Consider the following 14,987-nt stretch of genomic DNA (forward strand, 5'->3'; position numbering starts at 1 on the left):
CTGATATTGAATTTTGGCTGAATTAATCATTTGCAGGTCAAGACAAGACTGAAGACAACTTATAACATATTGGACTTACTTATTTGTCAGTGAAGCCATTCTAAAAATCTAAAAAGCGAAATTCATTATTACTACCACGTAAACTTAAACAAAATTTTCATCTCAGCTTATTAGGTGATCATTTATTATGCTCGTAAAATCACAATATAAATACGAAATAGTAAGATAAATAACTACATAATACATGCTGCATCAACGTGTATAAAACAAATAAATCTTAGGGTCTGTTTGAAATTTAATAATATAAAATATTTATTTCAATTATCAATTAATTTATATACACACAATAAAAAAATTATACATACATATATATATATGTGTGTGTGTGTGTTTATAAATGTGTAAATAAATTTAGTTATTTACACTCTTACAATAATTTAATAATAAGATTTACCAAATATATACGATTACTTTTAAAACTCACAGTAATTTTAAAAATAAATTTTATTAAACATTTAGCTAGTTCTCTTCACAACTAATTATTTTTACAACCCAATTAACGGTAATTATTTTAAAAATTTCAGCATTACACGCATGAATAGAAGCCAAAATGCAGTATCGCAAAATGAAATTAAATGGGCCTCCTTTAAATATTCTCAGCTTTCAGCTTTCAGTAGTAGCTAGCCTAGACTAAAAGCAGAATTGTTCTGTTACAATTCAACTGGTATAGGCTCAAGTATTAAAGAGACCAAACGATCTCTAGAAACCCCGGTTGATGTTCCTATACCATCTCCATGGAAAATGCAATGTGCAGTTCTAGACATGTCTAAACACATTTTCGCCATGCTTTCTGGAAAATCACTTTTATAAAGATTCTTGCCATTCAGCTTTTTCCAGGAGTAAATTATCAAACTTTTTATACGGTCCCTTGCTTCTTCTTCTGATATGCCTTCTTCAATCATGTAGCACTGAATAGATTTCGCCACGTCGCCTCTCTTCAACTCAACCGCGGAATTTCCCAAATCGTTACTGAGCCGACTGATGAGAGATGACCAATATATCATCTCATCATAGCCATGTTCGACTTTGAGGCAGCTGAGTGAATTTTCGGTCAAGGCATTGCTTCCTTGGAGTTGTAGCAAGATATAGGCATGGACAATGGCAGCAGGGCTTCCCACTGAAACCCATGCATTTTCTATGTATTCCTTCGCAGTTGGCGTGTACCCTTTGCTAAACCATCTGGCTTCTACTAGGTATGATGTACACAGATTTTCCCACTGCAAAGTTAATGATCACATATCAATATTTTGACCCAAATTCTTTACACAAAATTTCCAGTTAATTAAATATATATTCTGAAGAATTGAGATTTAGTGTCTCATCATGTGTGCATCAACATGTCAAGTTGTAAAAGCGTTGCTTTTGGATCTTGACCGCATTAGGTTATTGAACAAATTGAATTGTATAGTATCTAGACTTTAGCTCACCTCTTTCTTAATGTAGGATAGAGTATTGAGGCCATGAATTTTCATAACATCACATGCCAACTCATTTCCAAAGTTAAACATGGCCAAGTAGCAAATCTGCATATATTCTGGCAGCTCCTCCAGTACTGCCCCAATTTCCCACCGGATTTTAGGGGAAATCCCCATAAAACAAAAGGATAATATATAAGATGGTGGAAAACTAAAAGAATTGGTATTTTCATTGTCTCCACGTGTGTGTTTCACCTTTTCACTGCTTCTGTAAAGAGTTCAAGCTCATCTATTGATCCATATACATCATAAATGTCATCAATCGCAGTTAATATGCATACAAATTTTGTGAGGCCAATTCTGCACTTAGAAAACTGTGCTTTGAAACAAAGGCCCATCACCAACAAATAATTTTCCATCAACCGGTCTCTGGCAAAACTTAGTTTCTCTTTAAAACCCAGATTACTCCACCACCTGACAAAATTATGCACGGAATACTTACGTTAATTTACTACCTGAGTGAGTGGGGCTGTGGGGGAGCCAGGAATTCAATTTAGAAGGGTTAAATTTCAAATTCTCAAATAGTAATATAATTTAAAAATAATCAATAAATAATAAGTATCAAAACTCTAATCTTTATTTTCATTCAATACATTTATAATTGTCCTCCATTTTAGAAATGTTAAATGATAACCTTATTATCAATAATAAAATATATTTTATTTTAAATGTATACAACTAGGATATCACTGTCTGATTAAACCATTTTCAGCATTTAACTTCCAATAATAATAAAAATAACAAAATAATAAAAATACCAATACTAATAATAATAATAATAGGACCTATTTGCGAATATTTCAAAACTTATGAGTACTTCTATAGATTTTGTAAAGAATTCAAAATATGGACCAAAATGTAAAATATAATTGAGAGTAATTTGAACATTTTCAAAATTAAATAGGTAAAAGGGTTATGGGCGTTTGATTCCCAACCTTCAATAATCCAAAATTATGTGGATCCTACATATTTCATTTTTATTCCTCTTATATTTTAACAAGTAAACAATATCAATTATTTTGATTCCTTGAATAAACGCACCATTAGTTCTAGCGTAGGCTCAAAGAACTAACCTTGCCAACTCCTTCAGTTCTTGTTGGTGTATGGATTGTACTAAATTGTAATCCAACTTGGCTAGAGTCAGCAAAATTGGACTGCTTTCATCATCTGTGGGGTATAATTTGATGAAGTTCTGAGCCTCAATTCTTGGCATCCTCCAATATGAAGGGATGTCTAAAGATTGTTGTACCTGCTCAGCCAGTATGATTTTGCTCCCCAACGTCCCTAATGACTCCTTTAGATGCTCAGTACAAAAAATATTGGCTTCTTCTAGAACATCCTCTCCTTCAATTCCAAGGAATGAAGCTTCAAATAAATTCAAAAGCCCTTCTATGTCTTCTCGTAAATTGTCATGGAACCTCCCGTCCCTTTTTCTGAATTTATCAAACACACCTGCTTTACAAAGTAGCCAAAAAGTTATTGTTAGAAATCAAAAAAGATGAAAAAAAAATGTTTGACCATGATTCTAATCTAACAAATAAATGGTTGTGAAAAAAGTGCTATTAGTTAATATATGCACTGACTCCTTGGCTTGACTAAAAATTTTTCAAGTAATTTTCTTTATTCAAATTATGAAAGAGATAAGGGCTGAAAATAAGTTTCTATTTTATCCACCAACTTTCTATAAAATATAAGAGATAAAAATTAGTACGTGCCTGTACTAACTGGATGGCCGTGTTCACGTAGAAGGCGAAAATGCAGTGACGTTGCATTAAGATCTTTGATGGTAGCATCTCCTTTGAGAATATTCATGGCCTCTTTGATCTCTTCTTCAAAATGGTATGCCACTCCCAACTTCTGCACCGAGTCAGTTAGCTTTAATAGTTCACTAGTGCTTTCTTTGGCGGATGCAAACAAATCTTTAGCCTTTTGCTTCAACTCATCTAATCTGTTGGCATACAACTCGTACTGCAGGTAATAAGATGCATGTAAAAAAAATAATAAGCTGCACTTTCTTGGTTTCAACAAATGGCGTCAGCGAAAAAATGTAGAAAGCTAGCCAACTGATATACTTACAGTATAAGGAGTGGTAAAGGACTCTATGAGTTCAGGGTTCCAAATACTCGCATGGTAATTGGCTGACCGCCGTTGCAACGGATCATTGGAGCCATTACAAGCAACTATTGAGTTGTTACTGCAAGCCATGGGGAGAATATAATTAATATGATTTACAATTTGTAGGGGAATGCTTAGAAGAAACAGATACAATATAACAATATATATACATATACACACACACACACACAGAGTTTCTTAAAATAGAAAGAAAGCATCAAGTTGTTGAGAATAGTTGCAAGTTGTGAGAGGGATGCCAAATTCATCAATTAACCTGATACAATTGCAGAGTCAACGATCATGTTTCACGTGAACTTGCCTTTCTTTGACTATTATTGGGTGTGTGAGGTTGCATTAATTACCTCTATTCCCTCAAAGATTTTAGATAACCTTTTTTATATTACATTATTGATTTTTCATCAAAATAAATACACAAATACACAGATGTCACCATACGTATATTAAGTGTATATAGTATAATAAAAATACTCTAAAATCACTGTTATTCCTCATACATTCTAATAGTATTATAAACATATCATTATCCATTTGATAATGACTACGGTTGTTTCAAAGTATATAAAAATATGTTACAATAAGACGTTCAATTAATCGGACTGACCAAAATATTATGGCAGTATGGTGGATACACCAAACTTGATTCAATGATTAGTAGGGATGGCAAAACATCGGGTCGGGCTCGGGCTTGGCCAAACCCAACCCGACCTGATCAATAGAGAATTAAAGCCCGACCTTAAAAAAACCATACGTATTTATATTTAGGGTCGGGTCGGGCCCGACCCGAATCGGGCCAACATCGGGTCGGGCTAGGCTCGACCCTACCGAAACCATTTTCAACCCACAATTCAATGTTGAAAAATCAACTTCTTCATTGCATATATAAGAATTCGAATGAGGCAATGAAGCATCTACCATTTAACTAATAAATAATTTATTTTTTTAAAACCATGATACACAAATATATATCGAATATTTTTAATGCAATTAAATTAAAAACACACAATGCAATTAAATTAAAAATACACAATGTAATTCCACAACCATTTTATCCATACACAATTCAATTTAACAACCCAACATAAAAAATAAAAAATAAAAAACTCATGTGTTATATAAATAAAAACACAATGCAATTAAATTAAAAACACACAATGTAATTCCACAACTATTTTAGTCATACACAATTCAATTCAACAACTCAATATAAAAAAAAAAAACTCATGTCTTATACAAATAAAAATACAATTAAATTAAGAACACACAATGTGTGATGTTGTGAGAATGTGTTGTGTACGTGTGTTAATTTGTGTTAGTTTTTTTTTTTTAAATAGGGTCGGGTCGGCATTAAGCCCGACCCTGACCCTAAATTTGTTCGGGCCTTAAAATCTTGGCCCTAACTCGATCCTAAATTTGAAAATTCGGGCCAAAGCTCTAAAAATTAGGGTCGGATCAATCGGGCCAAAAATAGGGTCGGGCTAAATTGCCAAGCCTAATGATTAGGTCTAGACGGAATTTTGGATTAGATATTTGGATTGTTTTGAACCCAAACTTTCTGTTCAAACCGTAAAAATATTTATTTAATTTTTAAAATATTAACTCCCACAATTTATTCGTAAATTAATACTTAGTTGGTTTGTAAATAATTTTATTCAATTAAATTAATTAATTAATACCCATAATTTATTCATAAATATGTCATAAATAAAGTATCGGTCCAGCTACTTTGCTTTAGTGATTACTAACCCCAGAAATTTGTCCTCTTGTGAATTTACCGTTAGATTGTAAACCAACATATCCAACGGCTCTCGGAAAATGGCGTAATAAGTGGGTACCGGCATTACCCAGCTGAACCGGTATCCTTACATTCGAACTACTTCGTTTTTAAGCCGAAGGCATGCGTTTCTAATAGTTGTAGTAAAACATTGGATGATCCTAATGGTGAAGGGGCTTTTTTAATTAAATACTCCTTAATAGCTTAAAAATTATTTAAATATCCCTCTTCTTTTTATTTTCATAGATACCCTAAAATATGTATGTAAAGTCTAAAATATTCTTAATGAGTGCATCAAAACTACTCTTCTTTACTCTCTTCTCACACTTAAAAACTCTTCTAACTCAAAGCAAGTAGAAAATCTCTCAAAATCTCTAAACACCTCTCATAACCTTTTACACAAATAGAACTATTTATTCACATCTTTAACTCCCACACTTTTTTTCAATTGCAAGGTGGTGCATTTATCATTAAACAACACAATAATGTATGTTAATGTTGTTAAGTTTTAAGTTTTACATTTTCTAGAAGAATTCAGATATTGACTAGGTTTTAATTATCTTTATTTTTTAATTCATTAACTAACAATTGCTTAGTATTATTTTTTTTTGGAAAATAGTAAATCATGAGAGAATCCTGATTCAACCATCATAAGTCACAAAGTTTCAATCATTAGCATTAGAAAGAAACTCTTGTTAAAAATTCATTAGGATTTAACTACTTTTATTTGAATTTAATTGAATACATGCAAACACTAAAACAACTTACCCATTTCAAATTGTATTATTATTATTATTATTATTAAAAGCTTAAATCATATATTTTTGGCCTAATATGAAATAAGTTTAACTAAATACCGAGTAACTCTTTTAGGTTTTAACTAATCAGACAGACTTTACTTTATTTATTTTAATCCCTTATAGCAAAAATAAAATAAAATAAATAAACATTGTTTTCAATTCTCATTTTGGTTCATAAAAATCAAATCGACAAAGTTATTAAAAATCTTTACATAAATTATATAATTGTTAAATTCATTATAAGTCTCTACAAATTTTACAAATATACATAAAATGATAAGATAAAAATAAGTCTACCAATACTGAGCTCCGTTATGTTTCCATAATAAAACTAGAGAAATAAAACAGAGGAAACAATAACTCCTCTTTATTTTTCTGTTCAATTTTAATGTTATGTACTTTCTTAATATTATGGATAATAAATTATAGAAGTAGATATGAAAATAATAGCAATAATTGGTGAATTATGAAATATTGATGTATTTGTGGAATAAATAAAGGGATTTATCTTTTTGAAGTTAGGAAGTAATCATGGGTTTATTTTGTATTTAAGGAGTTATGGCTCTCATGTATGTGCAACTAATCATGCATTAGAATTACCTGATAATAAAAATCCTCTCAAAATGCCCTACATATTCCTTATTCATATTATTTAATAACTTAGCTAATAAGTAAAAATATTTTCTAAAAGAAATAAGATAAACAACAAAGACAGAAGAAAAGAAAAATAAAAATCTAAATATTACGCACGGGTTGCATGAGAAGGAAAGAGGAGGATGATTACTGATGGGGGTGAGAGAGTAAAATAATAATAATTATATTTTTTCTGACTTTTTAGGAAACTAGAGGGATTGCAATGTTAATAAACACATCCGGTCGTTTCCTTTACTCTTGCAACTCTTAAGCTGGATCACAAAAAGACAAAAAATATGGTACCATACCACAGTGGCAAGATAGTTGAACTCTACTTTTATTTATCCTTACAAATTTATATTTACTTAGATGGGATATTGGATTCCTATTGGAGTTCAGATTTGTATTCCTAATATTTTATATTTTCCAAATGCCTTACTGGTAGTTTGTAAGTAGACAGTAGTGATGAATTTATTCTTGAATACTTTTTGTTAATTGTTAGTATTTGTAATGAATTTGTGGTAAATTGATTGATATGTAGGTTTTAAAATTGAGCGAAAGTTTAATTAAATGAGGCCAAAAGGGTTATTAAAAGTTTATAAATTCAAAATAGGCCCATAGTCTTAGAATTGGAAATACCAAACCACATCAAATCAAACAGTTCGGTTCATGTTCAATTCTTTATTTTGTTTGGTTCCTATTTAGTTTTTTTTTATAAAATAATTAATTTCAATTAGTTTTGTCTAATTTTGAACCAAACCGTACTTGTTGGAAATATGAGTCAATATTATTTCCTTGGAAGTCCAAAATATGAATAATAGCTATTGGTACTGTTCACATCATTGTTCACTAATATTGTTCATCAAATGCTATTCATGGCACAGTTCACCCCGCAGCAACTATAAAATTCACCAAGGCGTACGAGAGACATTGTTCTTAAGATCAATATTCACTCCTCTAGGAAGATTTTTCGATGTAAAAATGACACAAATAAGGTAGATTGATCTCTAGGATTGAGCGACGACGTTGTTGTGAGATGATACTTCAAGGACAATAGTTTAGAACTACAAAAGAAAATTTTATGAAGAAAATATAAGATAAAAAAGGATGTAGTAATTATATCTTGAAGGTGTATCTCTATAATCCTTTTCCTAATTGAATTTAGGTTAGTCACGCACTTTCTTAATTTAATATGATTAGTCATCTATTTGTCTCATTATTTAATTTAATTTTGAATTATCCAAATCACATTTAGATTTGACTTATTTAACTCTAGTTTGTAATTAAATCAAACACATGATTAATTTTAAACCAAACAGAGAAAATGATTACTCTCACTTTTCTCAAATGTAGGACATTAATATTTTAAAATACTAATAAAACTCCAACCATATCCACCTCTAATTTATTTATTAACTAATGATAAGAATAATCTCTATTGGCGGTATCTTCATGGCTTTTATGATTGCAAATTCGTCATTTCTTGGTGTTAAATTTGGGGTGGCCGACGACTGAAGTCTTAGTCTACAACATCGCTCAAAATAGAAGCTAATAACAGAGTAACTAAATGCCCAGGAACTTTCTCTCAACAAAAAAAAAAAAAAAATGCCCCGGAACTTGCATGTTGCATATGTGCACCGATCCGTACCCTGTGATAATCATATGGCTTTATAGCTTTATTCAAGGTCTCATTTTTTAGTAAGTAACTAACCTACTTCATCATGATAGCTATAATTTCCCAATTACTATTAAGATAACTTCACTATTTACTAGTTGTGTTGTTGATAATTAACAAATGGGAAATTATCACTACACCACTTTTTTTTTGTCTTATATTCATCCAACCACCAAAAAATTTTAACATGTTCTCTACACCACCTTTTTTTAAAAATTTATATCAATTAGCCACTTTTTAACTAACACCGTTCAATAATTTAAATGAAATGACAATTTTACCCCTAAATAAATTAAAAGACTATTTTATTTTACAAAAACTTTAAAAAATAAGAAAATTATAATTATAAAAATACCATTAAATTTAATAAAAAATAAATCACAAACAAAGGTGCTCAGCTAATTTTTATTTAATTTATATTTTGCAAAATTTTAATAATTATTTTTATTAAAAAATTATAATTTTGTAAAATTTTAATAAAAATGACTGAATTTATTTATTAAAATTTTTATTTTACAAAATTTTATTAAAATAAATGAATTTATTTATTAAAAAATAAATCCCAAAATTTTAATAATTTAGGGGATTTTTATTAAATCCCAAAATTTTGTAATTATTTTTATAATTATAATTTTTATTTAGACTTTTATTAAAAATAAAAATTCTAATTTTGGATTTATTTTTTATTAAACTTAGGGGTATTTTTATAATTATAATTTTCTTATTTTTTAAAATTTTTGTAAAATAAAATGGTCTTTTAATTCATTTAGGGGTAAAATTATCATTTGATTTTAATTATTTAACGGTGTTCATTAAAAAGTGGTTAGTTGATACAAATTTAAAAAAACAAAAGTGGTGCATTGAACATGTTAGAATTTTTTAGTGGTTGGATGAATATAAGGCAAAAAAGAGGTGGCACAGTGATAATTTCCTTTAACAAATTAATCAATATTAGTTCATCCTTAGAATCTAATCAATCAAATGTTTCACATAGTAATTACGTGTCATATATATGTATATATGTGCCGGGATTTAACAATAACTTGATTTTTTCTCCCTTTCTTTGTTTTTTTTTTTTAACATTATTTTGGTTTAACTTTTTATAGCAAGAGTTACCCATTTGATGTGACGATGGCCTTAGTAACAAGCAAAGGCAGTGCCACGTTGGGACTGGAGGGGCTCAAGCTCCCCTTAATTTTTTAAAATTTATAAATTTAATTTAATATTTATCTCATTTATCATAAAAGTCCTTATTGAAATTAAAAAATAATCAAAATATTAAGCATTTATCTTTAACTTCTAACCCACAAAGAAATTGTTATTTTGAGATTCGTTGCACGCTAACTCTCCTCACACAAAAAAACAAAAATTATTTTATCTTATTGAGTTTATCAACATAATTTTTCTTCAATGAATCTTATGACACCTAAAATTCAATTTGATGTTTACATTACATAGGTGGGTTCTAATAACAAAATTTCCAAATTGAAAGAGATTGATAGGCTAACAAGAAAAATAGTTGATACTAAAAAAGATAAATTGTATTTATTAATTTGTTTATTGATAACATTAACATTGAATTTACTAGTTGTCATGACTACAGTAGTAAAATGCATTTTTAACTATGAATTTTGTGAAAAATCGTCTGTGAAATTAGATTAGAGATGAATAATTGAATAATATTATTATTACACATGTAGAAAAGATTTATTTTGTATTCTTGATGATAATTTTTTAAAATATTTTTAACATATGAAAATACGTCGAGATCAATTATAAATGTATTGAATATATTAGTGAATTTTTATTTTTGATACTTTTTATTTATTGATTTTTTTAAAAAAATTACAATATTATTTAAACTTAGGCGCTAAGTTTAATTTCTGGCACTGTCACTGGTAACAAGATAACTACTATTGAAAAAAAAATGAAATTATTGGAAGGCCTTATATCATCTCTGTAAAACAAATCAAATGTATTGGCTAGCAATTATGAAAAATTAAATTTTTACTCCAAGTGACTATACTCGTTTATTTGTTTCAGTCACGTACCTACGAGACCAAGACCAAAGTTGTAACCGATAAAAAGTGAATAACTTGACTAGTTGCAAATATTAATGATATTATTTTATAAAATTATTGCAACCCTTAGTTGCATGTAATGGATGGAATGTTGCACATACCTTGCAGATAGTTGGAACCAATTTTTGATGAAGAAGTTGGATTTTTCAACCAACGAATTGTTAAACTGCAGTTGATCGGGTCATAACCTGTTAGTCAGGTAACTTCTGTTAAGAGACGTGTAGCATGACCAACCATTAGATAATATCCAACGGTTGATTTGCTTAAAAAAAGAAAAAGAAAAAGAAAAGGAATGAGGTACCTGATCATATAGGCCAAATATTTGTGGCCCAAAGTATCATATGTTATTTGCTTTCAAAAAAAAAAAAAAAAAAGAGCTATGGCCGTCATTTTTTTTTGTAAATATTGTGCAGACTTTCATTCTTTCCAAAATGAAAAACAAACTGATATGTTTATAAAATTATAAATCTATAATATTTAAAATTTAAATGTTAGATTAATTCTATTATAACATAAAAAAAACACAAAACCGTTCAAAATAAATGCTTCGATTTTCAAAACGTAACGCGATATCATGAAGACACTCGCAGCTGCCAAATTCAGTCTAAAAAACCCACTTGTTTCCCTCCTTCAAATCTCGAAAACAACCACACATATCCTCCAAATTCTTGCCCAACTCACCACCAACGACTTGATCACCGAACCCTTTACGTTAAGCCAGTTACTTATGTCTCTAACGTCACCCAACACACTCAACATGGATCAAGCAGAGCGCTTATTCAACCAAATTTACCAACCTAATACTTACATGCATAACACTATGATCAGGGGCTATACTCAAAGCTCAAACCCACAAAAGGCTTTGTCTTTTTACGTCAATATGAAAAGGAAAGGGCTTTTGGTTGATAATTATACGTACCCATTTGTGTTGAAGGCTTGTGGCGTGTTAATGGGGTTGGTGGAGGGGACAGAGATACATGGAGAGGTAGTGAAAATGGGGTTTTTGTGTGATGTGTTTGTGGTGAATGGTTTGATTGGAATGTATAGCAAATGTGGTCACATGGGTTGTGCTAGATCAGTGTTTGAAGGGTCTGAGATTAAGGATTTGGTGTCTTGGAATTTAGTGTTGCGTGGGTTTGTGGAATGTGGGGAAATGGGGAAAGCGCGGGAGGTGTTCGACGAAATGCCGCAGAAGGACGCAATTTCTTGGTCTATTATGATTGATGGGTATAGGAAGGTCTGCCATTTGCTAGTAGAAAAATGTATTTTGGTTATTTAGAACACACTTCATATCTACAGGGTATAATTCGTAAAATTGTGAGTTTAAAAGGCCTTAGATTTCAATAATTTCATTTTATTGTCGACTATTAGAAGACAATTACCCTGGAAAAAGAAATGAAACAATGACCGGCAGATTCTTTGTTTCAAAAAAGCAGCTGCTAGAGTTTGTTAACTTTACTCACAAAATCCTGGCTTGCATTTGATTTATTATTGTAATTGTTGTTTTTTTGGCCATTTGTTAATTTCTTTATATAGGTTTGCCTTACATTTTTTTTTTTTCAGAAAAAGGGAGACATTTCTTCGGCTCGAATTCTTTTTGAACACATGCCCATCAAGGATTTGATTTCTTGGAACTCCATGATCGATGGGTATGCTAAGATTGGAGATTTGGTAGCTGCTCAACAATTATTTAATGAGATGCCAGAGAGAAATGTGTTTTCATGGAGCATTATGATAGATGGCTATGCTCAACATGGAAATCCTAAGGAAGCCCTGTATCTTTTCAGGGAGATGCTTTGTCAAGGTGTGAGACCTGATGTGATATCTGTCATGGGTGCAATATCAGCGTGTGCACAGGTGGGTGCACTTGATCTAGGCAAATGGATACATGTGTTCATGAAGAGAAGCAGAATCACAATGGACATGATTGTTCAAACTGCCTTAATAGACATGTATATGAAATGTGGGAGTCTTGATGAGGCCCGGAGGATTTTTTATAGCATGACAAAGAAGAATGTCATTTCTTATAATGTGATGATTGCAGGTCTTGGTATGAATGGTTTCGGGGAGGAAGCTCTGAAATGCTTTGCACAAATGGAGACGGAGGGAATTCCAAAGGATGATCTGATCTTCCTTGGTGTTTTAATAGCATGTAGCCATTCAGGTCTTGCAACTGAAGGATATCGCATCTTTCAAAGTATGAAGAGACATTGTGGCATAGAGCCTAAGCTTGAACACTACAGTTGTTTAGTAGATCTCCTTAGCCGGGCAGGTGAACTAGAGCAGGCCCTAAATATCGTAGAGTCTATGCCAATGAAACCTAATTTAGCTCTGTGGGGAACCCTTTTATTGGCATGTCGAAATCATCAAAATGTGACACTGGCAGAAGTTGTAGTGGAAGGGCTTGTGGAGTTGAAAGCAGATGACTGTGGCTTATATGTACTTCTATCAAATATCTATGCAGATGCGGGAATGTGGGAGCATGCACTCCGTATACGGAAAATGATGAGGAAAAGAAAGATAAAGAAGGAAACTGGAAGGAGTGTAATTGAGATAGATGGCAACATCAAAGAGTTTGTTAGTGGAGAAATCTTTGATGTCCAGAGTGAGGAATTAGAATTGGTTATCCAAAGCTTCGTAAAGACAACCATTGAAAGATGAATGTCAATCAGCAAGCCAACTCCATGTGTTCGTCCATGCTCAATTCTCCTCCATCTCATCTATTATAGACAAGCTCAGATATTTCTGGGTCGAAATTGGTTTGAGAAGAAAGTATGTTTTGACACCATGGACAACTCTGAATATATCTCTGGCATCTTCGCGATATGCTAATACAAATGGTCTTACTCTTAACACCCATGGTTTCTAGAATCTGTTGTTTTGTGATTTATTGGACTTCATCTTTGAATGTCACAACAAGTTACTGTCTAAATGACCATATCTCTTGCACTATTGCTGACAACAAATAAGAAGCATGGAAGGAAACCATTATTTATTGCAAGGCAATGCTTACCAATTGCAACAATAAGTCAGTTAAATGTTATCATCTACATTGTATCAGAACTCCAGATGCAGGAAGGCATACAAAGTATGTGAAAGCCTTTATAGGCAAGGAAAAGAGGAACAGGAAGTAGTGTATTCAAAGAAGATGAAAGGACAGCAAGTACAGTGACAAGAACAAGCCATTAATTATGTAACAGAATTTGTAAAGCATGTTTACCAATGCAATTAGAAGAGGTAGAATCCTAGAATTACATATCTTGCAATCTTCTAATATACCATCTGAGATAAATTTACATACCACCATTCATGGCCCGACTGTTGTTTTCGTTCAGGCAGCATATTGCAATGAATTATAAGTCTCATTATCTCTAATCGAAACATCTGCGCATATACCTTCCTTAGACTCTAGACCATTTTGTGGCTGTAAGAGAATTTGCTTCACTAACGTATCAAATCAACAAGATTAAACAGTGAACAGGATCAGAGATGAAACTGAGACCAAAAAAGAACATTGAATACATGGTACATATACATTCCCACAAAAATAGGTCAAGATGCCAATATAAATTAACAAAACCGCAACTGACTGAAGCAAAAAACCCAAGAAGTTACAATAGTTCTCTTCAGTCCATAAGAAAACAACAGGCCCTTACTCTTACGCTTGAGATGCCTCCAACTTATCCAAAACTAATTTAGTCTGTTCTTGAACCAACTCAAGCCTCTTTATATACAACTCCAGCATCTGCTGCTGCAGCTGCCTCCAGTTGTCCCCAATCTCATTAACTTTCTGACCATCCATCACTCCGATCCCAACATCGAGTGCCGCCAATCCATTTCCCCTTCCCAACTTCAGCATCTCTCGTCTCAGTAACTCACTCAATCGTTTCGAATCCATCTTGCTATTTACATTCTCTTCAGCCTTAGCTGTAGAATCCGACTTCGTTTTTCTACTCCTCTTAGTATTACCTTGTTTAGGCAAAGCCAGCTTATTGTCTTGTATAGGCAAACCCAGAACTACAAAGGGAGGAGGGTCGAACGTCTCCTTCTTCGACCGGGACCGGGACCGGGGCCCACACCCACTCGGCTCGCTCAGAGCAAAGCGTTTGGAGATGGGTTTTTTCGCTTCTGGGCTTTCGCTGATGATTGGCTTAATGATGAAATCGGAGATGTTGGGAGAAGGAGCAGTGTTTTCTGAGTAATCATCTTCTGCATCTGAAACTGATTTGCGATCTTTCAAAGGTGATTCCGGTTCCTGCTCTTTAACGGCGTCGTTTTCTTCTGATGCCTCTTCCTCGCCGGAAAATGGCGGAGAAGGGTGGCTTGTGGTAGGCTCTTTCCGAGGCATTGAGAGAA

The 14,987-nt window shown here is 32.1% G+C and overlaps 2 protein-coding genes and 1 long non-coding RNA gene across 3 annotated transcripts; 1 reads left to right on the plus strand and 2 right to left on the minus strand.

The window, feature by feature from the left end:
* Positions 1-620: 620 nt before the first annotated feature.
* Positions 621-3,768, minus strand: LOC102618294 (probable terpene synthase 9). Its single transcript, XM_006469714.3, has 6 exons — positions 3,612-3,768; positions 3,251-3,503; positions 2,609-2,987; positions 1,734-1,949; positions 1,488-1,632; positions 621-1,277 (listed from the first exon to the last, which is right to left on the minus strand). The coding sequence occupies exons 1-6, from the start codon at positions 3,738-3,740 to the stop codon at positions 711-713; spliced, it is 1,689 nt and encodes a 562-aa protein (XP_006469777.1). The 5' UTR covers positions 3,741-3,768; the 3' UTR covers positions 621-710.
* Positions 3,769-7,651: 3,883 nt separating this feature from the next.
* LOC127900365 (uncharacterized) lies at positions 7,652-11,022 on the minus strand. The gene is made up of 3 exons (XR_008052422.1): positions 10,933-11,022; positions 10,733-10,819; positions 7,652-7,939 (listed from the first exon to the last, which is right to left on the minus strand). It is a non-coding gene; the product is annotated as an uncharacterized LOC127900365 (long non-coding RNA).
* A 45-nt stretch (positions 11,023-11,067) lies between these two features.
* LOC102623896 (pentatricopeptide repeat-containing protein At3g29230) lies at positions 11,068-14,006 on the plus strand. The gene is made up of 2 exons (XM_006469671.4): positions 11,068-11,868; positions 12,195-14,006. The coding sequence occupies exons 1-2, from the start codon at positions 11,206-11,208 to the stop codon at positions 13,290-13,292; spliced, it is 1,761 nt and encodes a 586-aa protein (XP_006469734.1). The 5' UTR covers positions 11,068-11,205; the 3' UTR covers positions 13,293-14,006.
* Positions 14,007-14,987: the final 981 nt, after the last annotated feature.

Source organism: Citrus sinensis, chromosome 2, assembly GCF_022201045.2.
Source record: "Citrus sinensis cultivar Valencia sweet orange chromosome 2, DVS_A1.0, whole genome shotgun sequence".
In the NCBI taxonomy this organism is placed as follows: Eukaryota; Viridiplantae; Streptophyta; class Magnoliopsida; order Sapindales; family Rutaceae; genus Citrus; species Citrus sinensis.